Source organism: Kryptolebias marmoratus, linkage group LG10 (assembly GCF_001649575.2).
Source record: "Kryptolebias marmoratus isolate JLee-2015 linkage group LG10, ASM164957v2, whole genome shotgun sequence".
Taxonomy (NCBI): domain Eukaryota; kingdom Metazoa; phylum Chordata; class Actinopteri; order Cyprinodontiformes; family Rivulidae; genus Kryptolebias; species Kryptolebias marmoratus.
The window spans coordinates 4,677,581-4,705,437 of NC_051439.1; the positions used below are offsets into that span (position 1 = coordinate 4,677,581).

Here is a 27,857-nt window from a genome sequence, read left to right on the forward strand (position 1 = left end):
TAGCAGAGTTAGCATTAGCATTAGCAGAGTTAGCATTAGCATTAGCAGAGTTAGCATATTACCTTTTTCTGCTCCGTGTCGAACTTCTTAAACCAAATCACAGACGTCCCCCCTCGTTTTGGTAAAAGTCTTTCTTCTTGGGCTGCCTGCTAGCTGTCTCTACTTGTTGCGACCCCGGGTTTGATACTTCCTGCGTCTCCATCTTTCAACTTTATGGTGAAAACACCGCGCCGCACAGAAAGCCGCTGCCGTAAAGTATGTCGCAAACCCACACGTAAAGCAGCGTCATGTCGCAAAACGGAGGTTCTTCGCAAAATAGTTATTTTTTCCTATTATTTATCAGTTATATAAACTGAATGTATGCAAAGTGACAACACTAATACATTCGTCGTAGCCTACGTTATGAAATATTTACATGAATCATTGATACAATTATGATAGAAACAATAGAGACGATAGAAGAAAATATACCACGATAGACACTTTTCTATCGTCCCCACGATATATATCGTTATATCGCCCAGCACTAGTCCGTATCTGTAAAACTGACAGAATTATTGTCATTTTTGTGTTTTTTAAGATCAGTTGGCTGTGTTGGCCATCTTGAATTGGGTTGACTTATCAAAGGTTGTAGATGTATATCAAATTATTAATTTTTGCAAGTGTCAATAACATTTGTCCACTGGTTCATGAGAGTTAATAACAGACAGACACAAACACACACAGACACGAGCAAAAATATTATTGTTTGCCTTCACCTTTGGGTGGTGGGTGATAATAAGACATTAAGGTTTTGTTAATGCATCTGTCATTTGCAGAAAATCATTGCCTTTAGCACTGCACGTAATGACCAGTCCGATGTTTGTTTTTCTTTGTATTTCAGGAGAGAAGAGAAGAAGGATCATCTCCTAATTTTTTTTTTATTTTTTTTATTTTTTTCATTTTGAGTTCATTTTCACTGGAAACTTCCATCATCCGACATCAACCACAAGCCGTAAGACTCTCAATGATGCCGTCCAACACTGTCACCAACACCACTGCATTCAAAGGCGCCGACTTTGCTGATTCACCTGGAAACAGAATGGTGAGAAACACAAACGTACACATCAGGTCATACGTTGGCGAGTTGTCACCAAAGAGGATGTGTGTATGTGCCCACTGTCGCCTGATTAGGTTTTAAAATGGGGGAGGAAAAGCAGAAACTCATTATGACAATTTGGTGTTTTTATTCGAGCGATCTGGTCTTAAAATCCTATAAAGAATGCCTTTTGTTTTTGTTTTTAAACAAACCATGACTTAGTGCTGATAAAAAACCAATGCAGACATTTTTAAAAAGTTCACTTTTACATGTCTGTTCAGTCTAAACTTGCTCTTGTGGGGTCTCACACACCTGTTTATATGAGGTAGATGTCAAAATAAGACCATCCACAAGTTCTTTTTATGAACTTGTGGATATCTTGCGCTCTTAATTAGCATGGTATGACTCATATCTGATTTGTAGTAAAGATGTACAGATTTTATACTTACAAAAAAAACAACATTTTATTTTTCCCCTACATCTCCACAGCTGAACACTGTCTGAGAAGCAAGCCAGTGACTACTGGTGTTCTGCTGAGTTGGACTGAACCAACTCGAAGCTCAGGGAGGGGGGTGTAAAATGTAGTAACTGTTTTCAATTTTTTTTTTACTAAGAGTCCAAAACTAGAATCAGTGAACACTGCACGTTTTTGTTTTATTTCTAGAAGTTTTAAAATCAAAAAAATGGGTGAGCAAAAACACAAGTTTGCGCCCCCGCTTTAGAAAGTTGGGGGGAGCGGCTCCTCCACTGGATCAGGCTCCACTCTTTATGCGCACAGTGTCTCCCTCGGGACAAATAGCAGATTTTCTACACCTTTTACTGTGATATTACACGGATGGATCATTGAATAAAAAAAACGTGGTTTATAGTTTTGGGCAAGATTAGTCTTTATTGCCCATGTCTGTGTGCTTGTGGCTGTTAGCAAAATATCCCGTGAACCACTGTATGAGTTTTAGTAAAACTTGCAGGAAGTGCTTACTGAATGTACATCTACAACCGATTAACGTTTGGAAGTAACTCAATTCAAGATGGCTACAACAGCCAACTGACCTTAGGAAACACAAAAATGGCTAAAATTAAGTCCATTTTACAGATACAGATTATACAAGATATATTGTGAGCGCTAACAGATTGCACAACATCTTAGTTTAAAATTTTGCAGTTGACTCTGTTTGTGTGTTAGCAAAATATCTCATGAACTATTGGAGAGATTTTAATGAAACTTGTAGAAGGTAATCATTGTATGTACTTTTACAACTGATTAACTTTTGGAGTCAACCCAAATGGCCGCCACAGTCAGGGTAACGTAGCAGACACAAGAACGGTTGTAGCTCAAATTCGGTGTGGTAGTAGCTGAGAGTCATTCACAACACCTGCTCTTAGTTTGACATCTCTAAAAATTAAAAAACAAACAAACAGACAAAAAAAACTGTGGCATGAAAAGCAGCCGGCGATTTGCATTCTCTCCCAGAATGCTAGGTGTTTAATAATAATAATAATGGAGTATTCATCACTTCATAAATGACTGAACCAAAGGCTTACAGGAGTGGACAGAGGATTCATTTCATTTCCTGATGCATCCTGCAGCATCACCTCTGTGCACTGTCACTGATGAGGCTGTGGAGAGATGGGACTGGATAATGTGACATTTGCAGGTGGAATGGTGGTTGCTGACGTGGGCGTTGGCTGGTGTAGGTTGAGTTGGAGCTGGAATGGCTCTACAGCTCTTTAACTGGGAAGAGGAAGAGAGGAGGGGGGGGGGATCTGTCCTCTTCCTCTGTGTTCCCATTACACAGCGCTGCTGCCCTTGGTCTAGTTGCCTGGCAACAGACGTTGCCTTAAATACCCAGCTACCCGGACTGAAATAGTGCAGAGATATTGACAGCATAGTAGGGTTCACTCCAGGCAAACAACAAATTGTATCTCAGGCTTTTCTGTTGTTTTCAGAGCACGTTCTGGTGAAAATGTGTGTGGGTTTCATTCAGCTTGTCTGTGGGTGGGGTGGTGGTGGTGGTGGTGGTGGTGGGGGGGGCTGTTCCTGCAGATAGCCTGGCTTCACTGAATTGTGTCTTCCTCATAAGTGGTTCCCAAATGAGCCTGCACACCAGGCTGCGCTCAAAACATGCCATTATCTATGCAAATTTGCCTGCCCTGGTAGGGGAAAAAAAAAAACCCTGAAGCACCAGGCACTCTATTAGCGATCACACAATAAGCTGAGACCCTCTGCAAAACACATTCTCTAATAAAACCATTGGTATAACACACCTGCAAGAAATGTCCGTATGTCTCCTGAAACAATACTTGTTCCTCATATCTTACAGCTTTTATTGTGTGAATGTTGAGTCAGCATTCACGTTACTATCTTGGTTTTTTAGTGTTTTGTACATTTGTTGCAATCAAACTACTTCTACATACTTTGTGCTAATTTAGCCTCTAATTTAACCAAAACATTCAGCTCATTCAGGAGATAGGTGCTACAACTGTTGGTTTTTGTAACTTTTATACTTTTCTAAATATTTCACTTTATTTTAAAACATGTCCCCCACATATTACATTGAGATCTCTTCAGTTCCTTCAAAAACATTGTACTGTGAAATCTGCTTTAACATGCTCGCTCTGTTTTTGTTTGCTACGTTTAGCTTTCAGCTGCCGTTGGGCTATTTTTAGGTTATAGCTAGACTTTTGATACTTTTACCTTTTAGCTAAAATACCTTTTTGCAACCTATATTTTTTAGCTAGTGTTCTGCTTCTTTAAGAAGTTTCGGATTCTTCAGTAAATTTCTGCAGCCATTAAGCCCTCAGCATTCACGCTGCATTTTCAGTGAAAATGCAGTTTCTCTAGTTGCTCATTCTGTTCCTCTGCCCGTTGGATGCAGTCTAAGTTACTCTATAATTACATGCATTTCTTTATGTTAATCAGTTTATCCCCTCAGGACGGTAATGGTTGATTGATTTATTCTATTTCTGCAGCCCGCCCTCCTAAGATACAGCACCACTTGACTTCTGAAATTACTGCCTATGTGCAAAAATGTACTTGACCCTTTAACCCAGTTAGCATGGTCGTAAATTGCTTTGCTTTGCTCCTCAGGTTTACATAAAGTATCTAATGTTTGGTCACTTGACCTGGTGTTCGGCTGATAAATCTGCTTTGTGCCTCCGTTAATGCCATAGTTTTAAACTAAAATAATCTTATTCTAAGAAGGAATGAAGTTATAGCTTTCTGCAAACACTGAAGCTGATAAGTCCATCATCATTATAAATAAGAAGGGGCTCTGAGCTGATCCCTGGCGTAATCCCATCCACACCTTGAACTAATCTGTCCCTGCTGATGCACATCTCACCACTGTCTCTCTGTCCTTGCATGTCCTGTCTGTTTTACGTTCAGAAATGACAGAGTAACGGTCATTTTGGTCAAACCGTGTAAACCTTGTAAATTATGTTATCTTGCAAAATGGCTAGATCTTGCGCAATGTGTAGCACGAGGAGTACGTGTTGTGAATGTCTCTCAGCTCCTACCACACTTCATTTTGGCCTTTTTTGAGTTATAGCCATTTTTGTGTTGCCTAATTTTGACCAGCTGTGCCAGATGTCTTCAAATGGAGTGATTCTAACATTTATTGAATTGTAGAGGTAGGTCTAGTGATCACATTCTGGGAGTTTTATCAAAATCTGTTTTCTGGTTCATGAGATATTTTGCTAACAATCTTCAATCTTCGTCCTTGTTTGTTTGTTTTTGTGAGGTCAAAATGACTAATTTTGACTTTACTAGTTATTTTGACCTTACTAGTTGACTAGGACCACCCCCAATTCTCACCAGTTGACTAGTTTAAAAATTGACTGTAAAAGTTCAGTGCAGTTCAGTTTATTTATATAACGCCAAGTCATCTCAAAGCACTGTAAAAAAACATTCACACATTATAAAAAGCCAGTTAGTAAAAGTTAAATATCTAGGGAAGCCAGCGGATTGTGTTGAATCTTCATTTCATTGCAGTCTTCCATCCTGGGCAGAAAAATCTCCCTTTTAATAGAAAGAAACCTCCAGCAGAACCAGAACCAGGCTCGGGAGGAGCGGCCATCTGCTTCGACCAGCTGGGGTTAGAGAGGACAGGAAAGAGACGCTGAAAAACACGGAAAACTGGTCCAGGTGTAAAAATTACGCCCAAAATTTTAGGCACAAATGTGCTGGGTATGACGCTCAGCTGCTATCACGTTAGGTTTTAGCTTAACATCTGTAAAATACACAGCTCCCACAAATCTCAGACAGAAGAGTGTCACATAGAGTTATACTCTAACATTGCTATTGCAGTGGTGTTCGTAAGTGTGGGAACATGGGAACCATATATTGGCTGGGTTATAGCCATTTTCTGTTTCCTAGAGTGAGTTGACGGTGGCAGCCATCTTGAATTGGGTTGACTCCAAAAGTTAACTAGTTGTAGGTGCATCTAATGATTACTTTCTGGGGAGTTTTGTTAAAATCCATACAGTGAGTCGTAAGATGTATTGCTAACAGACAAACTAGTACACACATGGACAAAAGCATTAACCATCCGTTACCCTTGGAGGCAAGGCAATAACTCTATTTTCTCAAACTGAGGGTGTTTAAAGAACCATCTACAACCGGTAAGATACTAATTGTTTACAACTGTTCTATAGAAAACCACTTCAAAAGAGCTGAAGTATCCCTTTAAGTCCTGAACAAAATCCCTCTCTGGACTGTCTTGCTGTATTGCCTCCATACACGTAAAGACATGTTGTATCTTTTCATACGCTTATCTCCTCCCCTGTTAAATGACTCCCCTGCGCCTAAGCCTTAAATAAATATACTTAAGAACACATTAGCGGAGGTATTGTGTTGCAGAATACTTTATGGTGCTGAAAGCCCCAATGTCTCACGTCTAATACTGAGGGAATTTATTAACCCCCCCCGTCCTCACAGCAGCTGACAGGAGTGGCCTTGCAGGCTCATTTGCATTCAGACCTGGTGCTGGCAGTCTTATTCAGTCAATATTGAAACTCAAGGCATCTACATTAGGATCATCTCTCCTCTCATCGACCCCAGGGCTACTTGGAGGTGGCAGACACAGGGCTTTGTTCACGTTTGATTAATTAAAGGGAAATTGTGGCAGGGGGGAGGTGGGGGCAGGTCAGCGTGTTTGTAATGGTGTCAAGAGGAAATTGTCTTGAAGGTCAGCGCTGCGTCCGCGGAGGCTTCACCCCAGCCTGGCTCAAAGGAGCAGGTCGTTCACTTTCTGTCCAGCTCATTGTCAGCTGAAGGCACTTAAGGATCGCCAGCTGCAGTCCTCTTTCAAAAGGGTTAAAGGGTAGTCTGGTCATTTTTGAAGTGATCTTCTGTCAAATAGTTACCAATAGTACCTTATCAGTTGTCACATCAGTCATAGAGGATGGAGTATGGAGAAAAGGGCGGAGGTCTTCTTTGAGGCTAACAAAAAAAGGCTTTTTTCTTTTGGGTTTTTAGGCTTTTGAAGCAACTCCTAGTGCGAAAGAACGTTTTCTCAACCAAACAACTGTATTAGTATGCGATTCTGTGTGTGCCGATCATAGACTGTCTGCAGGCACCACTCGGTCTGTCCGCTCTCAGGCTTCTTCTAATTGATACAAATATTAGCTTACATTCATCCACCATAAATAAGAATAATGACGGGCGAAGCATCTTCTTCCTCCCGTTGTTCAAAACCAAAGCCAAAATGTCTTTTTTTGTGTGTTCCGCCGTGGTGTATTTTTGCACCCAGAGGCTGCGCGCCCGGAGTGTGCCCACACACCCTCCCAGTTCACTAACAGGCAGTGACGCTGTCAGTCACAGTGAAACGTCAGTTTCCTTCAAGTCGCAAAGAACATACTGAAACAAAATGTGTTGGAAAAAATATGACAAATATTTGAATATACAGCAACAAGGTAAGAACTATTTGAATGAACGAAAACCAGCACCTGAAAAAAAAAAAAGATCTAAAGAGTGTTTTTATATTTTTGTCAAGAAAATGCACCATTCTGGGGCTTAATAATTGTAATTCAGCCAGCCACTAGGGGGCACTTCTCCAGGTTGCCTTCAACTTCCAGCTTCTGTTCCTGTCTCTAGTTGTATTATATCTCAACAGCCAGAATGCTTCATATTTTTGAAATAATAATGTAGGTATTATAAGAAAAGTAAATAACTGATGTAAAAGAAATTGTATTTGAGCTTTTATTTGTGTAAAATGGACAAAGATAAATGTCACTTCCATTAATATAAATTAAATGGTATGTGTGCCTTTATGTGCTTGAAATAAACAAATGGGACAGGCACCTTTTCAGAACAGTGGGGCCTCAGAGAGGCTTTGAGAGGATTTTGGTAGACGGTTATATGCCGATGGTGCTGAGGTTTCTGCATGTGTCCGTCTGACGGGAGTTGAGGAAACCTTTGGACTGACTAGGCAGTCCAAATACATGTGGGTAGTAATACGAACGAGGCAAATGTTCAGCTGAAAAAACAGCGACAAACAAAACAGTCTCATGCAAATACAGACAAGGTTGCTTTCTTTCACATTTGTACGTTGCTTTTGAGAAAGAGTTGTTTTATAAACCTGAAAAATGATTTTAAAAAACTGGCCATTGTTTGGCTAGCTGTTAGTCTAGCCTGGATGAAGACTTTTGCCTCTTTCTCCATAATCTGTGCTCTCTGACTGATGTCACAGCTAATAGGGTCCTAACTATTGACAACTATTTGACAGAACAGACTATCCCTTTATGGAGTTCCTTTGCAGTGAAGTTTGTGTGTGCTGCCTGCAGATCTACAGTCACCGCTGAGCTGACTTTGGCCTTTAGCTTCTGTAAATCCAAAAAAATAAAGCTGACGCTTCCGAAGATTAAAATAGTGTTCCTTGTGTACATTTTCAGGAGTCTGACCTAAACCTTGTCGTGCTCCTTCTCTTGACAGGGTGAGAGCACAATACTGGACATGGACCTGATGGAGGAGGAGAAGTCGACTTTAAACAGTGCCTCTTGTAAAGTTGGAAAGCCTGGGAGAAAGCGCAAGCCATTTCCAGTAAGTGTCGACCTGACATGTCAGAAAAATTTGTGGCTCATGTTTCCATCGACACAGTCTTGTTTTATGGCTAATTTAATGCTTAGTTTATGGTCCAGATTAGGTGTGAGCACATTCAGAAGTCCAGCAACATGACAGGAAGTAGTAAAATGCTTTGCTTTGCTCCTCATGTTTACATAAAGTACCTAATGTTTGTCACTTAACCCAATAACACCTTTAAAACAAAGCAATCCAGTTAATTTAGGGGATTTAAAAAAAAAAAAGAAAACATTGCATTTACTGCTCATTCATTATGTTCATAGTTATTTATTGCTTGAAGGAATTGCATATCACTCGCCTTCTTTCATGCCAGAGTTTTAAACCAAAATAATCTGAGAAGGAAAAGAGTAATAGTACCATATTTTCCGCACTATAGGGCGCACGGGATGAAAGACGCACTGTCAATAAATGGTCCATTTTCAAACTTTTGTCATATATATAAAGCACACCGGACTATAAGGCGCACCTCCCAATTTTTGTAACTTTGCGCGGACCATCCAAAATGAATGATTTTGCTGCTCTAGCGGAGCTGGTTGGCCTGTATCAGCATTTCTATGATCCCTCTATGAGAGATCACAAAGATAATCAAACGGTTCAGAACTCACGGAAGGATACTGCACCGATGTAAGCGTCAAGGATAAATGCTTCCACCGCTCGCTCAGGTACACGCGCCGTGCACGGAGCCCTGCGTGACTATAACTGAGCCTTAATGCTGCGAGCGGTGCAGCTTTGTAGTTTACCAAAGTCGAACTAAAACATTACGACTTCTTACATATATAAGGCGCACTGTCGTTTTTTGAGAAAATTGAAGGCTTTTAAGTGCGCCTTATAGTCTGGAAAATATGGTAGGGACAATCTCATGCAATCTTGCAAGATGTGTTGGCATTCAGATAATGTGTTGAGGATGACACTCAGCTACTACCACATCAAAGTTTTGCTGAATAACAACGGGGCACTGTGAAATCGAGCAGACAAACTTGACTGGAAACAAAAACAAAAAAAAAGGGAAACTGGAAGATTGGAAGTCATCAGGGTTCTGTTAGCAGATGGAGCCCATCAGCAGCCGCAGTACAAAAAGGCTTTCAGGTATGGAAACGTTAAAGTCCCATATGCACTTTTCTGAGTTCAGAAAGAAAAGCTGCGCAGTTCGAATGGCATTTTTTAGTTACGTGTGTGATCATTAAAGCCTTTTTTTTAATCAGGACTGTTTTTTTTTAACTACTCAAAGTCTTTGCTTGTTAATGGAAAATCTGAGGTTGGGAAGAAAATGTTGGACGGTTTCAGTAAGTGATGGAGGAGAGGCAGGCTCAGAATCAGGGTGCCTTGGGGAGTGTTTTTACAGCTGTGGGGAATCGACCCCACGCGCCACATGCTCCAATGTTTCACCAAGGTTGTTATTCTGCTCTAAGTGATACAGTCACTCCAACATTCATCATTCCGTTTAGGACAATGTTTTCGCCTGTGTCTATGTGGCTGTCTGTTAGCAAAATATTTCATGAACCACTGGACAAATTTTGATAAAACTTGCAGAAAGTAATAATTTCTTGTACATCTACAACTGATTAACTTTTGGAGTAAACTTGATTCAAGGTGACTGGCACGGCAAACAGATCTTAGAAGCACAAAAATTGATACAACTCAGTCAGTTTTATAAATTTTGAGCTCAGTTTTGGTGTGATCGTTGCCGAGACTCATCCTCAACACATATTCTAAGCACTTATTGATTTAAAACTGTGCCATTAACTATTGGCAGTCAACCCTGTCTGTCTGTTAGAAATATATCTCATCAAGCACTAGACTGATTATAATAAAACTCTCCGAAAATAATTATTGAATGTACATTTACAGCTGATTAACTTTTGGAGTCACCCTAATTTAAAATGGCTACCACAGCTAACCAACATCTGTGAACGCAAAAATGGCTATAACTCAGTCAGTTTTATAGATTTTGAGCTGTAATTTTGTGGTAAAGTAGCTGAAAGTCATTCTTCACAGATACTCTGAAATCTACACATTGTGCAACATATTTGCCTAAAACTCTGACATTAACTGCTAAAAGGAACATTGTCTGTCTGTTAGCAAAATATCTCTTGAACCACTAGATGGATTTCAGTGAAACTCTTAGAAAGTAATTAATATCTGCGCGTCTACTACTAATTAACATTTGGAGTCAAGCCAACTGAAGATGGCCACTACATTAATTGACATTAGCCAACACAGAAATGACAACAACTCAGTAAGTTTTACAGACACGGAGCTAACTGAGTGTCATCCCCATAATGTACTCTGAGCGAACACATCTCTTGAGATCTCACAGCATTGTGTGAGATCGTGCATCATTTATGAGGTTTAACCAAAAGGGCTATAATTTGAATCCTTTTCAGGATAAGATGATTGTAGTTTAAAACTCTGGGGTGAAAGGCAGCGAGCAATGTGCGTTCCTTCAAAGAACTCTAGGCCTTCAATTGAAATTGGACTTGTTTTAAGATGCTCGTACGTCGTGTTACATCCACACATCAAACATTTATGAAGTCATTACTAAAGACAGCCATCCTCTGATAACCTCAGCTATTATTTACAGACATAAAGTCTTCAGGGTTCAGATTCTCTCATGTCGGAACATGATGGATGTAAAAATAGATTTTAGCTCTCACTCCTAGAGCTGACACAGCATTTGCCTTAAAGCTGAACTGAAAAGTGTTTCGAAGCCAACATTAGTTGAAAGAAAATCATAAAATATGCATATTGTAAAGTAAAAAAATAAAACATACTATATTGTTTTTTAATACCGAACATTAAAGAAACCACTCGGGTGTTGTTGACCCCCCTGATGTGTGACGTCCACAGAGCCGCTGAGGTTCACAAGCATTCAGCCGTGTATCAGTGAGTGGATGAATACCGGTACAATGTAGGTCACTACGTTAGAATTAATTGTTCAAACCGGCCATGACGGTCCTGGTGATCATCAGAATCTGAATCTGAAGAGTTTTCATCTGATTCCAGAGATCCAGCTCTCGGTTCAGGTTCATGGTTGCAGAGCCATTACTCCCGCAAAGTCTTCCGACATTTCTTCATGTTCTAAGAATGCTTCTTCTTTCATTTCCACTAGTAAACAACCAGACCGTAGCGGCGTTCTTGGCAGGCCGGGGCACAGCGCACGTCACGAGCCCAGGACGGAACTCTGCCCCACAAATCACCCACCTCGGAAATTATTGACTAAAATGCTAAAAACAATTATAGGTCAGACAAACGGGTCCCTGGGATGTTGTGTGGATCTGTTTGACTAAATAACATTCATAAAATGTCAATTTTATTTGATTTCAGTTCAGCTTTAAATGGTTGTGATGAAAGGAAAAACTAGTTGTCAGAATGGTAGCGAATTTCCTAGTTCTAATCTAAATCAGTATATAACTTTGTATAATGAAACTTAAAGCTACCGGTCACAAAAGAAGTTTATAAATGTGTGTTTTAATCTACAAATAACAACCTATCCATCATTGTATTTATCAGCATGTGTGGAAATAAGCAGCGCTAGGTTGGATTAGCTAGTTAGTGTTCAGCTCGTGACCTCTGTCTGCCTGTCTGATTTACTAACATTGACCTCTGACCTCGGAAAGGCGCTGCATGTCGTTCACTGGGTCAAAGATCTGTTGCGTAATGCTTTCCGCGACAGTTACGGGGACGGGAATGCGCGCATGTGTTTGTGCGTCTGCTTTGCATTTTCCCCAAACACACACGCCGCAACTTCTCTGTTTGCAAACCAAGACCGAATATTAAGGATGTTTTCATCCGGCTCTTGACTGAAGTTCAGTTTGCAGCTAATTTGTTCTCACTTACCACAGGGATGAAGGCCTTTTTTTTGGCGACCTGTGAAGGATGTCTTCAAGCTAACTTTGGCTGATTGTGGGTTTTTTATTACAGTGTATACTAAGTTTTCCAATTCAGTCTGCAAAAATCCAATTTGATCCTGATACCTCCTGACTCCTTGCTCTCCTATCTTGCATTAAATCCAAACTGCTGCATTTTGGATAAAAGCTCCAGGACTGCTCTCAGCTGTGTGATATTAGAAGGTACGCTCCTCTTTATGTCCTCAGTCAATCACTAATGGGATTCTATGGTTTGTTTCTGACAGCTGTGGAGACAATATTTTATGTCATCAAATTTTAAGGAGTTGAACAGATCTTTTTGTTGGTCTTCCAAGACCTTTTAGGAATAAAAATAGAAAACTCCTCTGCTGAAACTTCAAGTCACCTCCCTCTGAATGCACTTTACATTCCAAAGTGGACGGAGAGAAAACCTCCTCCGCTGTCAGTCGGCCAACATTCCCCACATATTTCTGTGCTGCTGTAATGATTAACGCACGCCTGCAGGAAACGTACTCCTGTAGCCAGTGAGCTGCGACGTAATTCCTTCCTCACTTCTTGGCTGAACAGCAGATTTCCTGGCTCAGCTATGGAGTTTGTAGTTGAACAGGGCTGATTGGGAAACTCGCTCATCCATACATTCAGAGTTTAGCAGCAGGTTTGATTTCATGTAAGTCGAGCAGATGAAGGCTAAGGATCTTCGTTTTGCATCGGTGCGCCTAAAATGTACACAGCCTCTTTACCACGTTAATATTACCTTCAGTATTTCTCATTGTTTATGCTCCTGTTACCAGATAGGCTTTGGCTGCATTCTTGGTCGTAAATGCAGAGAACTGGGCTAAGAAACAGAAAAGAAAAGAAAACTGAGCAACATCTACTCCACTCTGCCACTCAGAACTGTCTCGTCCATGAGTGTGAGCAGGAAAAAAACAGATAGGATTACAAGAGAAAGGACGTTTAACGCCAGCATCAGCAGTCTTGGTGGCTGACAGCTAATGTTTCTGTCTCCTCTCTCCCTGCCTGCAGGTGGAGAGCTGCGGCTCCCTCACAGACAGTCGGAGTGTTGGCAACAGTTACTCCGGGGTGTGTAGACCCTTCATGACCCAAGTCCACAATGGAGACATGATGCTCGATGGCTGCTTCCCCAAACAGGAGAAGAGGGAAGTGGAGAACGGGATCCCCAGAGACCCCCTGTCCTCCTGCCAGGCAGAGGACAGCTCCCAGGGCCCGAGCCTGAGTCCGTCCATGGAGAACGGCTTCCTGTCCGGCAGGGAGGAGCAGGACTTGGAGAAGGAGCGGGATGACGGGGTGATGATGCCGCGCAAGAAAAGAGGGAGACGGAAACTAGAGCGTCCGACGAAATGTGAGTTTGTTTGAACTACGCTCTCTGTGAAGCCTGCAGAAAAAAAAAAAGATCCGACTTGTGCTAGATGTTCACTGACGATCTATAAATAGGCATGAGACTGAATGGGTCTGCGCAGCTCCACGTGTAGAGCACGGGACTAAAACTGTCAGCATTAGTAACAAACATAGAGGTCAAACATGTCTCTTTATTCAGGAACCAAGGAAAGAAAAACTATAGAAATTACTGCAGGACTGTAGAGCAAATTAGAGGTATTTGTAATGTTGGTACAATTAATCCAAATATGTTTACAGATGGTTATTTATACTGCTTTACCTGATTGGTCTGCAAAATATGTAAAGAAAAAAAAAGATTACCCAAATTTAAATCTTTGGGATCATGCAGTAACAGAAAAGAAGATGATTTAGGCCCAGAAAGTAAGATTGGTAATATAAGAGGGTTTAAAATTTCTCTCAAACACATTGCGCTCTCATCATTTACAACAGTCCAACTGCAAAGCAGACCAAGTCAGAACCCATGAGTTGCAACATGTATAATAAACTGAAAGCAATCCTTCAACAATTATGGAATGAAGCAGGACCTAAATCTACAACCCTGTAGTAAAAGGCTCCAGGTCACTCCAGGTCTCTGTGTTCCTTCACCAGTTAACCCTCCCGGGGTCTTCGGGTCAAATGGACCCCTCTCTTCAGTTACGAGGGCTTCAGGAGGGTTAAACCCCCACGATGCTTTGAAACTAAGGCAGGTATGAAGGGACTCATTGCAGATGGGTAGGAAGACTGGAGATAGAGTGGATAGAAATTATGTTAGTTTTCAAACAAAATCAGTCCTTCCAGATGAAATTTATTTTATTTCAGTTTTTACAAGGCTTTCATGGTGATCACTGTCCTTAAGTCTGTCTTTTAATTGAGCGGTTGTCTTGAAACAGCCACAGATAAGATGTTTGTGACAATATTATGCTAACCTGTTGACATTTTCAGCATAGCTAAAGGCAAAGGCAAGCGTCCAGTCAGCTACATCAACATTAACAAAGATGGACGACTAAAAATGGTCTTCGCTTCCTCCTGTTGTTTAAAATTAAAGCCAAAATGGGTTTTTTTGTTTTTTTTGGGGGGGTTCTGCCATGTTGTAATTTTGGAGACAGAGGCTGGGAACGTGGGGGTGTCCCCTCGATACAAAAGTCCCGCCTACACTCCCTCCCAGCTTGCTGATAGGCTGTGACACTGGCAATCACAGTGTCACATGACACTTTTCTTAAAGCCTCAAATAACTAATCAAAACTTAACGTATTAAAAACAGGCATATTTGTACATACGGCAAGGTAAGAGCTGCACGAATCAACAAAAACAAATATCTGAAGTGTTTTTTTAGTGAGGAAAATGTTCCATTTGTTTACATGGTGGAGTGGGACTTAAAAATTGTATCACAACCAGCCACCAGGGTGTGCTCACCTATGGTGCCCTCAACTTCCTGCTTCCGGGCCTTTCTGTAGCTTTAGTACTGTATATCTCCATGGTCAGTTACTAGTGAGCAAGAATACTTAAGAAGTCAAACAAAACTGTTCTCTGGCTACAACTCTGAATCTGATTGGTTGATCAAACCATGTGTCAGAACTTGTTCTGTTATTTTTTTGTCTCAGATGCCGAATACCCTATCATACAAGAAAATCTGCCCAGATACCACGTCCAAAACTGTTTGATTGGTTAATTTTTTTTCTCATCACCAAACAGCACCAACGCTCAGACAGAAAACACAGAAAAAAGCTTTGTGTTCCACTGCTTTGTTTTAGACGTATGCTTTTTAAAACTATGTATTTTTTTATTCGTTGTTTGATTCGGGGCCTTCTTTGAATTCCTTGAAGGTCCTGACGATTCGCCACTGGGTTCAGCATTTTAGTATCCGATGAGAACATGTTCCGTACCCTGGTTGAAGACTTCAGCCTGTTTCGTACAGGCACCACTTTAAGGCTCAGCCTGATGCTGCTTTGTCACACATCAGCATCGTGTGTGAAAACACAAAGGCATCATGGGAGGTTGGAGTTGATTCATCGCTTCTGAAGTCGACAAACGGAGCTAAATTGGTGTTGTGTGATTTCAGAATGTGCGGCATATTGTTTTCACCATAGCTGCTGTCATCACTGTTCCTGATTCCATCTGGTGCCGCACAAACACACACTGATGCAGAAAAAAGCCACCTCTGTTTGCTCTGTGGTAGCACAGGGTCTTGGCACCATAAATTTGTCATCAACCACGAAAGCAGGAGGGCAATATTGTTTTTGCCCATGCCTTTGTGTCTGTCTGTTAGGAAAATATGTTATACACTTTAATGAAACTCTCAAATGGTAATTATTGAATCCTAGAGGTGTTTGGTACAAACAGGAAACAACTGTCAAATACTAGGGTGTGTGTTTGTTTTGTTTTTAACAGACAATGGCAATCCTCCAAGCAGAGACAAAAACACAAACCACCTTTTCAGACGGTCTAAGGTAGAAGGTGAACCAAGGCAGGATTTGTCAGCTCACTTTACTTTAAAATAAAAAAGTGAATATTTTACTGTCTTTTTCATCTAATCTGAATCGTAGAGATTAACCCAGAGGTCACGTGTCAAAAAAAAAAAGGTTGATAAACGCCAGAACGTTACCTCCTAAAAAATATAGCTAAAAATAAAAATAAATAAATAAAAACCCAAACAGTGTATGCTTCAAATATTTTGGCCTAGATTTGTTGCTAAAAAAAAAAGAGGCACAGTTCTGAATAACATCTCCCGGTGAAAAAAAATATAAAATCAATAAATAAAAGCTGGCTGAGTGCTGGGGTGAAAAACTTGATTTCAGGGTATATTAAGTCATTATACAAATAGTGTGTCACAGTGCTTTTCAAAGCTCCGATTACACAACACACCTGCTTGCCATACCGGCACTTCTCGTCTCCGTTAGCTGCAGCTTTCAGTGATTTCAGCGATCAGTGGAACCGCAGAGCTTGTCCCACACATCTGAGAAGAATTAAACAGGCAGGTCTTCAAGCTTCTTTGTGTTTTTCTGAACCACTCATGCTTTGTGTGCTGTAGATTGTTTAGATAGTATCTTCCTTTGCTTCATCTGCCTGTTAATAAACTGCTGTTAAATAAGATGTGTGCCAGCTTCGAGATGATCACCTGTGACTGTCTTCATCATCTAGTTTAATGTACCTGTCCAAAACATCAAGGCACGAATACATGTATCATTGCACCTCTGTTGGATCCACGTCTGCAACTCATTAAGTTCTGGAGTCAACCCAATGCAAGATGCCTGTTACAGCTAATTGACTTTAATTGACACCAAAATGGCTAGAAGTCAGTCAGGTTTACAGATACTGAGCTAAAGTTCCATGCATACTTGAATGCTAACACATGTTGCAATATCACACAATGTTATTGTTAAGGTCAGCCCAAAATGATGTGCATTCCTTTAAGGAATGCTAGACCTTTGATTAGAGGAACTGTGACAACGTGATGCAGGCGTGTAGTCACTTTAAACCAAGATCACTTATATCACTTCCCCTCATTCATGACACTCTCTTTAGAAGTTCATCTCTGTCTGAGCCACGTGCCGTTATTGCCCCTCTCTTGTCCACAGAGACGCTGGCTCTGACCTTGGTGAGGAGTGCAGTAAATAAATGTGCCACAATGTGCCAAGGTATATGCGGAGCAGCCCGTCTCCTGGCAACGAGCCTCTTCAGGGAGCTGGCAGGTCCCAGTCGAGGGCCTTGCCAGTGGGATGGCAGCGTGCCCAGAACTCTTTGCAAACTGAGTCTGCACTTTGTATTCACCTGATCTGTGTGTCTAGGACTTGGCTCCTCCAAGCAGCAGGAGGGAAACCCTGTTCAGTGATGCTGTAACAGACTCAGAGCAGGATGCCTGAATGCCGCCACCACCGATGCTCACCGACGGCACGGCTCATCTGCAAACACGGCATGACCCTAATTATCACCTGCCGCTGAAACGCCATAATGGATTTGCTCATGTCTGTGTGTGTGTGTAGACTTAGCAAAGTATCACATAAAACTCTGGGCAGAATTTGTTGATCAGAAAGCAATCATTTAGTGTTCATCTACAACTGATTATTTGCTAAGGTTGAGAAGCCGCGGTGACCATCTTGACTCTAAAAGTTAATCAGTTATAGATTTACATCCAATGTTTACTAAGACATAAGAAACTGGAAAAAATAAGGTAAATTTGAATTTGATGGCTGAATTTGGGACAGGTCCATGTTTCCCACTGTGAAGCATCCCCTCTTCTTTTAAAAATAGTCTATATGCGTCGAGGACAGTGGTGGTCCTCGACGGCCACTATCCTGCATTTTTTTAGCTTTAGTTGTTTCTCTGCTCTGCAGCAGGTCTCCAAGTTCTGCAGAAGCCTGTTCATCACTCAGTCATTCAAATCAGGTGTGTTAAAGCAGAGAAACATCTACATAAATAAATAAATATGGTTTTATAAGATCTGTGAATCATCTGATTCTGTTTTTTTTATTGTTTTTCCTACATTTTACACAACATCACAACTTTTTTAGAATTATCATTATGTGTGTGTATATAGATGCATATATATATATATATATATATATACATACTGTATATCTGTCCAGGGTGTACCCTGTCTCTTACACAATGACTGCTGCAGTAAGGCACCCGCTCTCCCCTGAACCTGGAAAAGAAAACATAGATAAAAGAAAATGGATGGATTGATGGATAGATATTACAATAAAAAAAAACACAGCTTGCCCTATTTGTTTCACATGGTTGGTTCCATTACATTCAAGCTCAGGTCCTCTACCAGAGGCCTGATATTTTGAGGGCCTTGCCCAGTATCTCAGCTGTTTGTAGGCCTGTACTCTTGTGGACAGAGGTCTCTGAATATATATATATATATATATATATATATATATATATATATCAAGGTCTCTGCTCAGAGACCTTGGTGTGAGCAGGTCATTGTGGTGGATCGATTCCTAAACAGAGGTTCTGTTATTCGTGTAGAAGGCACAGGAAGGGTTTTAGACCTGGCTGTGGTGCAGCTGAGCTCCAGCAACACTAGAGCTGGAACCTGCTCAGTCTGGCAAGGTATACTCTCTCTGAGCGACATTAGCCAGCTCCCCTCACAAACCCAGTGACCCTGGCATTCTGCATGCCTCACCAGTCTGTTATATAGTGACTTATTCCTGACGATGACAAGGAGAGCAGTAGAGAGGGGTGCAGGCTGGGGGTCCGGGGAGCTCAGCCACACACAGAACAAACTTAAAAGAGACTTCTAAGAGAGGAGACTTTAGTTTGGACAGGTTTGTAGGGTACTTCACTAACAGGCTAGTTTTGGCTGTGTTGGAAACATCACAAGTCGTTCTTAGCCTCTCAGTGCTCGAGTGTTAACAGAGTGTTTGGGCTTCAGCTCAGCAGATAGCCATGTTTACTCAGGCTGTACAACCATACTAATACAGAACCCACTTGCTTGAATGATTTGTGTATTCTACAGTATCACAGTTCCTGGGTGGGCACTTTTAGAAACAGTGAAATTAAATCCAGTTTTGTAAGCATGACCTTCTGTGCTGAAGCTATTTTTTTCTGATAGTGAGAGAAAATAAGCCTTTCAATAATTAAAAGTCTGGCCTTCATTGAAGGAATGCATCTCGCATGCCACTTTTTATGCCAGAGTTTTAAACTAAAATCATCTTATGATGAGACAGGACAGAGTAACATTCACTGAAGTGCACATTGCTCGTACCGGGGGAACCTCTTTTGCCTTCAGAACTGTCTGAATTCTTTGTGACATAGATTCAACAAGATGTTGGAAACATTCCTCAGAGATTTGGGTCCATGCTGACATGATAACGTCATGTCAGCATGGACAGTTGCTGCAGCTTTGTCAGCTGTACATCCATGATATGAATCTAGACTCTTCAGACCAGGCAATGCTTTTCCAATCTCTGATTGCCCAGTTTTGGTGAGCCTGTGAGAACTGTAGCCTCTGTTTCCTATTTTAAGCTAACAGGAGTGACACTCGGTATGGTCTTCTGCTGCTGTAGCACCATCTGCTTCATGGTTGGACATGTTGTGTGTTCAGAGATGGTATTCTTCAGACCTTTGTTGCAATGAGTGTTTTTTTTAGCTACTGTTACCTTTCTGTCATCTTGAATCAGACTGCCCATTCTCCTCTGATCACTTACATTAACGAAGCATTTTGCCGCACAAATATTTAATCTGTTTCGGACCATTCTCTTTAAACCCTAGATGATTGTGTGTATAAATACCATAAGTTCAGCAATTTCTGAAATACTCAGACTAGCCCGTCTGACACTAACAACCATGCCATCTTCAAAGTCACTTCAATTCTTTTTCTTCCCCATTCTGATGCCCGGTTTGAACTTCAGCAAGTTGTCTTCACCTCGTCTACGTGCCGAAAGACATTGAGTTGCTGCCATGTAATTGGCTGATTAGCTTTTTGATTTAACAAACAATTATTTAAACAGGTGGACCTACTAAAGTGACCAGTGAACATATGGCTGTTTTGGTCAAACCATAAAATAACGTTTTGCATGATCTCATGAGATGTGTGTCAGCTTCTACCACACCAAAATTTAGCTCAGTATCTGAAAAATTGGCTGAGTTACAGCCACTTTTGTGTTGGTTGTGATCAGTTAGCTATGTAGTCTGAATTGGTGTGACTCCAAAAGGTAATCAGCTGTAGATGTACTCCCAGTGATTAGTTAAAGTTTTGTTAAAATCCATTGAGTGGTTTGTGAGATGTTTTGCTAAAAGACAGAGTTGACTCCAATAGTTAATAGTAAAGTCTTGGGGATCACTCCCAGCTACTAACACATCAAATTTTAGCTCAATTACCATAACAGTGACTGAATTGCACTGGAGCTGTTTTTCCGTTTGCTAAGGTTGCGTGGACTCTGGCAGCCCATTTGATTTAGAAAAAGTCAGTTCTAGATGTACAATCAGTGACTACTTTGTGAGGGTTTGTTTTAAATCCTTCTAGTGGTTCACAAGATATTTTGCTAACAGAGAAACAAACAGACAGGTGCAAAAACATTATTGTCCTTTCACCTTTGGCAGTAGGTTATAATCATGAATCCTGACTCTAGTGTTTCAGTTGGGTGGTGTCCATGCTCTTTGCTCTGCTGGGCACAGGCAAACAATGCTGAATGAATAACAGGCCCGTGTTGTTGCACACCTCCTAATCTTAAATCATGGCCAACTTAAGTCCAAACTGGAGCGTTAACTGTGTCTGAGTCTTCATTTTATTTTTCATATTTTTATTAAAACTGTGGTTTAAGTGCACATGCCACCAAATATTCTCTGTGGTATTTTAGTCTTTACCCTGCTGAACCTCTCATGTCTGGTTTCGCAACTTCCTCTGCATGCATGGACAGTTCCTTCCTGTGTAGAGCATTTCTCATTCTAAAAAAGGTGCAGGCAGTGTTTTACAGTTCTTTGCATCACCATCCGCTACTATATGATTGATGCCCACTCAAATAAGGTTATTTTATTAATGGTTTATTTCTGTGGAATTGACTATGGCAGTCTTGTTCACAAACTGTCAACTTACTGAGGATAAGAAAACCTCCACCTGCTGCCACTGAAGGCAAAGCGGCAATAATATTTTTGCATGTGTCTGTGCGTGTGTGTGTGTGTGTGTGTGTGTGTGTGTGTGTTGTTTGTGAGCAAAATATCTCACTATCCACAGATTTGGACAGATTTGAACCAAACTCTTAGAAAGTAATCTCTGAATGATCATCTACAGCTGATTAACTTTTGGAGTCAGTCACATTCAAGATGGCCGCCACAGATAAGCAACTTTATCAAACACAAAAATGGCAAAATTTTACAGATATGACAGTCAAATTCAGCGTGGTAGTAGCTGAGACAGATTCTTAACACGTACCCTAAGAAACATATAGAAAAATAGCGTTTGATTTTTGTTGTTGTTTGTTTTTTTGTTTTTTTTAATTTTCTGATTAATTATTTGAGTCAGCTTTGTCTGTTTGTTAGCAAAATATCTCATAAACCACTGGACAGTTTTTAAATTACACTTTCATGAAACAATCATTGTATGTCTGTCTCCAGCTGATAAAATTTTGGAGTCAACCCAATTCAAGATGGCGCCACAGTGAAGCAGGCTTAGCAGATACAAAAATGGTTATAATTCGCTCAGTTTTACAACCATTGAGATAAGATTTGGTGTGGTAGTAGCTGAAAAACACTAACAAATCTCACGAGAGCGAGCATAAGGTTATTTTCAAGGTTTGATCAAAACTGCTACAACTCCTTTATTTCTCAAGACGATTTCAGTCTAAAACTGGTATGAAAGGCTGCAGGAGATATGCATTGTTTCAAGAAATGCAAGTACTTTAACTAACATGTAGTGATTTTTACTTTTCAAAACTCTTAATGAAGTCATTTCAGCTAAACACATTAAAGGTCTAGCATTCCTTGAAGGAATGCATATCACCCATCACCTTTCATGCCAGTGCATTGAAACTAAGATTATATTACGAAATGATGAAGTTGTAGCCATTTTGGTTAAACCTTGATAATGTTACGTGTAATCTCATGTGATATTGCGAGATGCCACTCTCAGAGTGTTGAAGATGACTCTCAGCTACTACCACATCATATTGTAGCTCAAAACTTGTAAAGCTGACTGATTTATAGCCATTTTTGTGTTGGCTAATCTCAATTAGCTGTGGTGGTCATCTTTAATTGGATTGACTCCTAAAGTTAATGAGTTGTAGATGTACATCCAGTGAAAACTTTCTGACAGTCTTATTGAAACCTGTCCAATGTTTCATGAGATGTTTTGCTAACAGACAGATGTGACACCAAAAGCTAATGCCAAAGTTTTAGCAAAGATATTGCACAATGTGTAACGCACTGAGTATATATTGGGGATGACTCCCATCCACAACACCACCACATTTTATCTCAATATCTGTAAAATTGACTTAATTATAGCCATTTCTGTGATGGCTAATGTGGATTAGCATCTTTTATGGGGTTAACTCTAAAAGGTCATTTGCTATAGATGTCCATCGCATGATTATTATCTCAAACTTTTAATAAAAATTATCCAGTGGTGCTGGGCGATATTGAAAAAATTCTATATCATGATATGGATAATTTTATATCACGATAACGATATATATCACGATATACCCCAATTACGTACGTTGTCAGTTATTCTCTGAAAAATATGAAAAAATAATCTAATTTCTTTCCTTTTTCAAGCTTTATTTCGAAGTGACATTTAACTGAACTTTCACAAATGAGATCTGCTGCATTTTAGTGCAGCAATATATATGTACCTGTTACGACGTAACAGTATCAAATGACAACAGACTCCATTATCTTCGGCCGGCTANTTCACTTTTCACAACTTTCCCGGCTCTTTTACAACTTGTTTGTTTGCACTTTTTGGATTGTTAAATATTCTTTTTTGTGTTTCTTCTTTAAGTGATAGAGGAGGTTTGTTGTGTTGGCGTCAGATGAGAAAACAGTCTAATAGCAGAGTTAGCATTAGCATTAGCACAGTTAGCATTAGCATTAGCACAGTTAGCATTAGCAGAGTTAGCATATTACCTTTTTCTGCTCTGTGTCGACTTCTTGAACCAAATCACAGACGTCCCCCTGGTTTTGGTAAAAGTCTTTCTTCTTGGGCTGCCTGCTAGCTGTCTCTACTTGTTGCGACCCCGGGTTTGATACTTCCTGCGTCTCCATCTTTCAGCACTTATGACTTAAATGCCGACACAGAATACGGTGTTCCACCGGGCCGCACAGAAAGCCGCTGCCGTAAAGCAGCGTCATGTCGCAAAACGGAGGTTCTTCGCAAAATAGTTATTTTTCTTCTTATTTATCACTTATATAAACTGAATGTATGCAAAGTGACAACAATAATACATTCGTCGTAGCCTACGTTATGAAATATTTACATGAATCATTGATACAATTATGATAGAAACGACAGAAACGATAGAAGAAAATATACCACGATAGACACTTTTCTATCGTCCCCACGATATATATCGTTATATCGCCCAGCACTACAGTGGTGCATGACATATATTGGCAACAGACTGATACGATTATACAGACAGCCTGATAAAAACATTATCGTCCACCATAGTCTTTTTCCACTTTGCTATCACAGCTGTTTTCCGATCAAATGGTTTGATTAGGATAATTTGTTCACCTGATCAAGGAAATGTATGATACTTTTGGAAGTTTGAGGTCATCTTTCTTATATTTTAATTAAAGCACTTGAGTGAATTAAGACTCAAACTTCGGCTCGGTGTGTCTCTAAGTCTTTTCTGATTCAGCTCAGGCTTTGAACATTTGTAGGGAGAGTATATACAGCCCCCAAGTCACACAGGTGAAGCCTGTCCTACTTAGAGTCAGCAACAAAAGCAGGTCCATGCTAACAGCAGCCAGCCGTGTGTCCATGAAGGGAAAATATAAGGTCAGATATTAAATGTTTGCCAAAGTCAACCTGGCCACTCTCCACTCTCACCATAGCCTGGACAGCTGCTCTACACCTTCAGGATTGAACTAAATCCTCCTGGGATATCTGAACACATCCCAGATGAGTTTTAGCTCTAGCTACAAACTCGAAGCTTCCCAGAGTCCCCACGTCTCAAGCTTTTTACAGACATCCCTTTAATTTTATCCAACAAACAGTTCATGTGAAGAAAATGCAGCGTAAATGCTGGGTGCTGAGTGATTGCTGAAATTTGCTAAAGAAACTGAAACTGAGTTGTTATAGCTACAAGGAGCAGAACTCCAGCTAAATGCCAAAAGTAGAAAAATCGAGCTAAAAGCTAAAGTAGTAAAAGGCTAGCTGAAAGTAGCATAAGACAAGCAATAATACTGCTCTTTGCTTCCAATTTCCAAAATGCAATCAAGATACAATAATGACTTTTTTTTAGATTTTACCACAAACCAAACTTCCTTATTTTCAGTCTTTCCCCTGCTTCTTTATTCAGTTGTTGGTATTCCTTGTCTCCATTCACCCTGAGCAAGAATCCTGAAGCAGATTTCAAAGAGAACAACGGAATTGAAGAGATCTCAGTGTTTTTTATGGGGAAAATATTTGTAAATCAAGTAAAATATTTTAGTTAGACTGAAAAACAACTGCTGGCTCAACATTCACACAATAAATGTGTTATGTTGTTTATTGATGAATAAAAGGCATGTGAGTTTAATAGATACAAGGACAACCAAAATCACTTCTCTCCTTCCTATTAATGATTCCAACCATCCATTGTGTCGCTGTCTTCTCTCTAGATGTGGAGCACAAGGAGGATGAGGGGTGTGACGCAATCAAGACTGAGGTAAGATTTCTGTACCAGTGTGTCAATTCTTCTCTGGCTGATGTAACTCTTAAGGTTTCTGTCACATTTTGGATGGCAGCAGCTTCCATTTTTTTTCTTTTTGGAGACTGAATTATGTTTCCTGTCTCAATTTGTGTGTTCTCTGGTCACTAGTAAGATCGGTGGCTTTGTTGATTACAGAACAGAGGTTTTTGTTAGAGTACCAAAACTACATTTTCAACTGAAGAAAGCAGATTATTTGCCCTCAGTCAATCAGGCACTGGTAAAGTGTCAATGTCAGTCAACCCAGAGTTGTTGCTGTTTTTTTACATTTTTACTTTTGATTATAATTAACAAGAGTACCGCCAACAGTACATAATAAGCCTGTCTGTAGGCATAATCTGGGGAACTACAAATTTAACATTTCGGTTACCTGGATGTGAAACTGAAGCATAGGCAAGGTTTTCACCAAGGGGTCACCTGTGACCTTGACCTTTGTCCCCATGACTTTGAAATCAATAGGGATCATCCTTGACTCATGAGGTGTTCCACTATGCAGTTTGATATTTCGATGGTAAAGGGTTATCAATTTAGAGCTCGCACACAGACGGATGAACAGACATGGATAAATGGATGGCACCAAACCATAATAGGTCCTGTCTTAGGTCGGGCGTATAAAAAAACTACCATTCCTTGAAGGAATGCATATTGCCTGCCACCTATCAAATGGTTCATGAGATGTTTGAGTAACAGACAAAGTTGACAGCAACAGGTAATGTCAACATTTAAACAATGTTCTCGCCCAATTGGTTACCTGCCTAAAATAGGCATTGGTGATCAGTCTCAGCTACTGCCACACCAAATTTTATCTCGGCGCCGGGAAATTTGACAGAGTCAGCCATTATTATGTTTTCTAAGGTTAATTAGATGTGGCAGCCATCTCGAATTGGTTTGACTCTAAAGGTTAATCAGTTGCAGAGGTGCATCTAATGATTACTTTCTGAGTGTTTAATAGAAATCCATCCAATGGTTCTTGACATATTTTGCTAACACTACAGTCAAACAAAAACACTGTCACATGCAAAATACATTATTTCCTTTGGCAGCAGATAATAACTATTACTGATGGTATTGCTCAATTTTAAGCACCTTGCATAATAACATTTTTATCTTTATCTGTGGATATTTATTGAGTTGATTTTTTTATTTACTCAAATTAAAACACTACTTAAATAACTGGTAAATATAATATGATAAAAAAAGATTCTTCTCCTATTGATTTGTTGTTTTTGCTATTGGAGAAAATATAAATGTGTTGAGATCAGTGTTTAAGACTCATAGCCAGTACTTAAACCTTTTCTTTATAAACATTATTCTTAAGACAGCTAACTCTTGTAGCAATAATGTTTTGACTAAATGTGCTTCTCTACAATATTAGCCCCAAGGTCTGTCGTGAAAATAATCTTTGCCTGCATCTTTACTAGACTTGAAGATTTCGAAGAGCCACCTGGCAAACTTAGTTGTTCCGCAGCCTTTGAAATTGTGAAAAAAATGGTACCTAATGGTGGATAGAGTTGAAATATCAAATACACTTGGGAGCATTTTATATCAGCTGGACTTGACACTGTTGGTAAGGAGCTGTGATTAGTCTCTGTGGCCTCCCTTCACAAAATAAATCACTTTTATGTAGACATTCCTAATTTTTTAAAGTCAAATTACCCACAAGTATGGCAAGCTCTTTGTGCATTTATTTGATATCTTTGACATCAAGCATTATTTTGTGCCTACTAGTCCACGACTACACTGTGCTACTTAAACCTTTGGTCACAGTAGTTCATGATTTTTGTGCAGTAGTTCAACAAACACTAACTAGTAACACTAGTCAATACAAGTTATGTCAAAAAGCTGACTAGTGTCAAATGTTCACATTTGTTGACTAGTATGACCTAAAAATCTGGCCTTTCTAGTTAATTAATCAACATTTTAGGCACATTAGTTGACATCTTTTAACTTTTAGTTAACAAGTAAAACATGTCAAGTAGTGGTCCACTAGTTAGAGTTTGGTGAACTTGCACAACCAAATGTGCAATTAGTGCAGTGTAGTCGCGAACTAGTGTGGAAAAAAATTATCGTCAATGTCAAAAATATCTATTTAATACACAAATATCTTGCCATATAACACTTATAGCATCAGATTAGATGCATAATTGAACATTTTTATTAAAAAATAAAATAGGTCAATCAAAAACTAGCAGCTAACTTTTTTTTTTTTTTTTTTACACCTTAAACAGGGAGGTCGAGGCAGGCAACGAGGGGGAGTTGGTTGGGAGATCAGCCTTCGTCAGAGGCCCATGCCCAGAATAACCTTCCAGGCTGGTGACCCATATTACATTAGCAAACGGACCAGGGAGGAGTGGATGGCCAAGTGGAAGATGGAGGTGAGTACCCCCGTTCTGTCCCAGCCACCACAGACTGACTGAAGCTGCGTGGGTTTAAGATAGGGCTCCTGGTGCATTCAAGTGTATTTGATGGGTCATTTGATATCTCATGAAGGTACCATTTATTTCAGTGGAATTTCTATAGGTTGCATTTCCTGGCTTTGTTCTTGTCTTTTGTGTGAGAGGAGGAGAAATCACATGCATCTGTGTTGCTCACATCTGTTTTATGTCTCATCCTTCGTCTTCAATAAAAGAGATGTAACTTGGATTTGCTTTGTTCTCGCGGCTTTTGATCTTTGACATGCAGTTGTTTCCTTGTTGCTATATTTGCTTGACAATTTACAGCTCAAGGGAAATGGGAAAGGTTCCTGGCTGTAACTAAACGAAAAAAGAGCTCGCTCTTGTCGGGCATAGGCTTTTGTAATTCTTTTAGTTTAGTTGAAGAATCTCCACAATGAAAGAATAATTAAAGACATTCATTGAAGGAATGCATATCACTCACCCCATTTCATGCCACTATAGACTTCTTATGATGAAAAGGCTCAAATATTGTGAGGTGTCATGCTCAAAGTATGTGTTGTAAAGGACTCTCGGCTACTACCACATCAAATTCTAGCTTAATGTCTGTAAATTTGTCTAAGTTATAGTAATTTTTCTATTAGCTAATGTTAGCTGTGGTGGCCATCTTGACTTGGATTGACT

The 27,857-nt window shown here is 40.1% G+C and overlaps 1 protein-coding gene across 3 annotated transcripts in view; it reads left to right on the forward strand.

The window, feature by feature from the left end:
* dnmt3ab (DNA (cytosine-5-)-methyltransferase 3 alpha b) overlaps positions 1-27,857 on the forward strand; it is a 66,882-nt gene that overhangs the window by 6,110 nt on the left and 32,915 nt on the right. For 2 of the 3 annotated variants that reach the window (XM_017421545.3, XM_017421546.3), the window contains exons 2-6: positions 884-1,084; positions 8,010-8,117; positions 13,046-13,382; positions 24,692-24,738; positions 27,009-27,155. In XM_017421545.3, the coding sequence (XP_017277034.1) occupies positions 1,007-1,084; positions 8,010-8,117; positions 13,046-13,382; positions 24,692-24,738; positions 27,009-27,155 (717 nt within the window). In that variant the 5' untranslated portion in view covers positions 884-1,006. The remainder of the gene's footprint in view (positions 1-883; positions 1,085-8,009; positions 8,118-13,045; positions 13,383-24,691; positions 24,739-27,008; positions 27,156-27,857) is intronic. The other variant, XM_017421547.3, reaches the window with a different exon arrangement.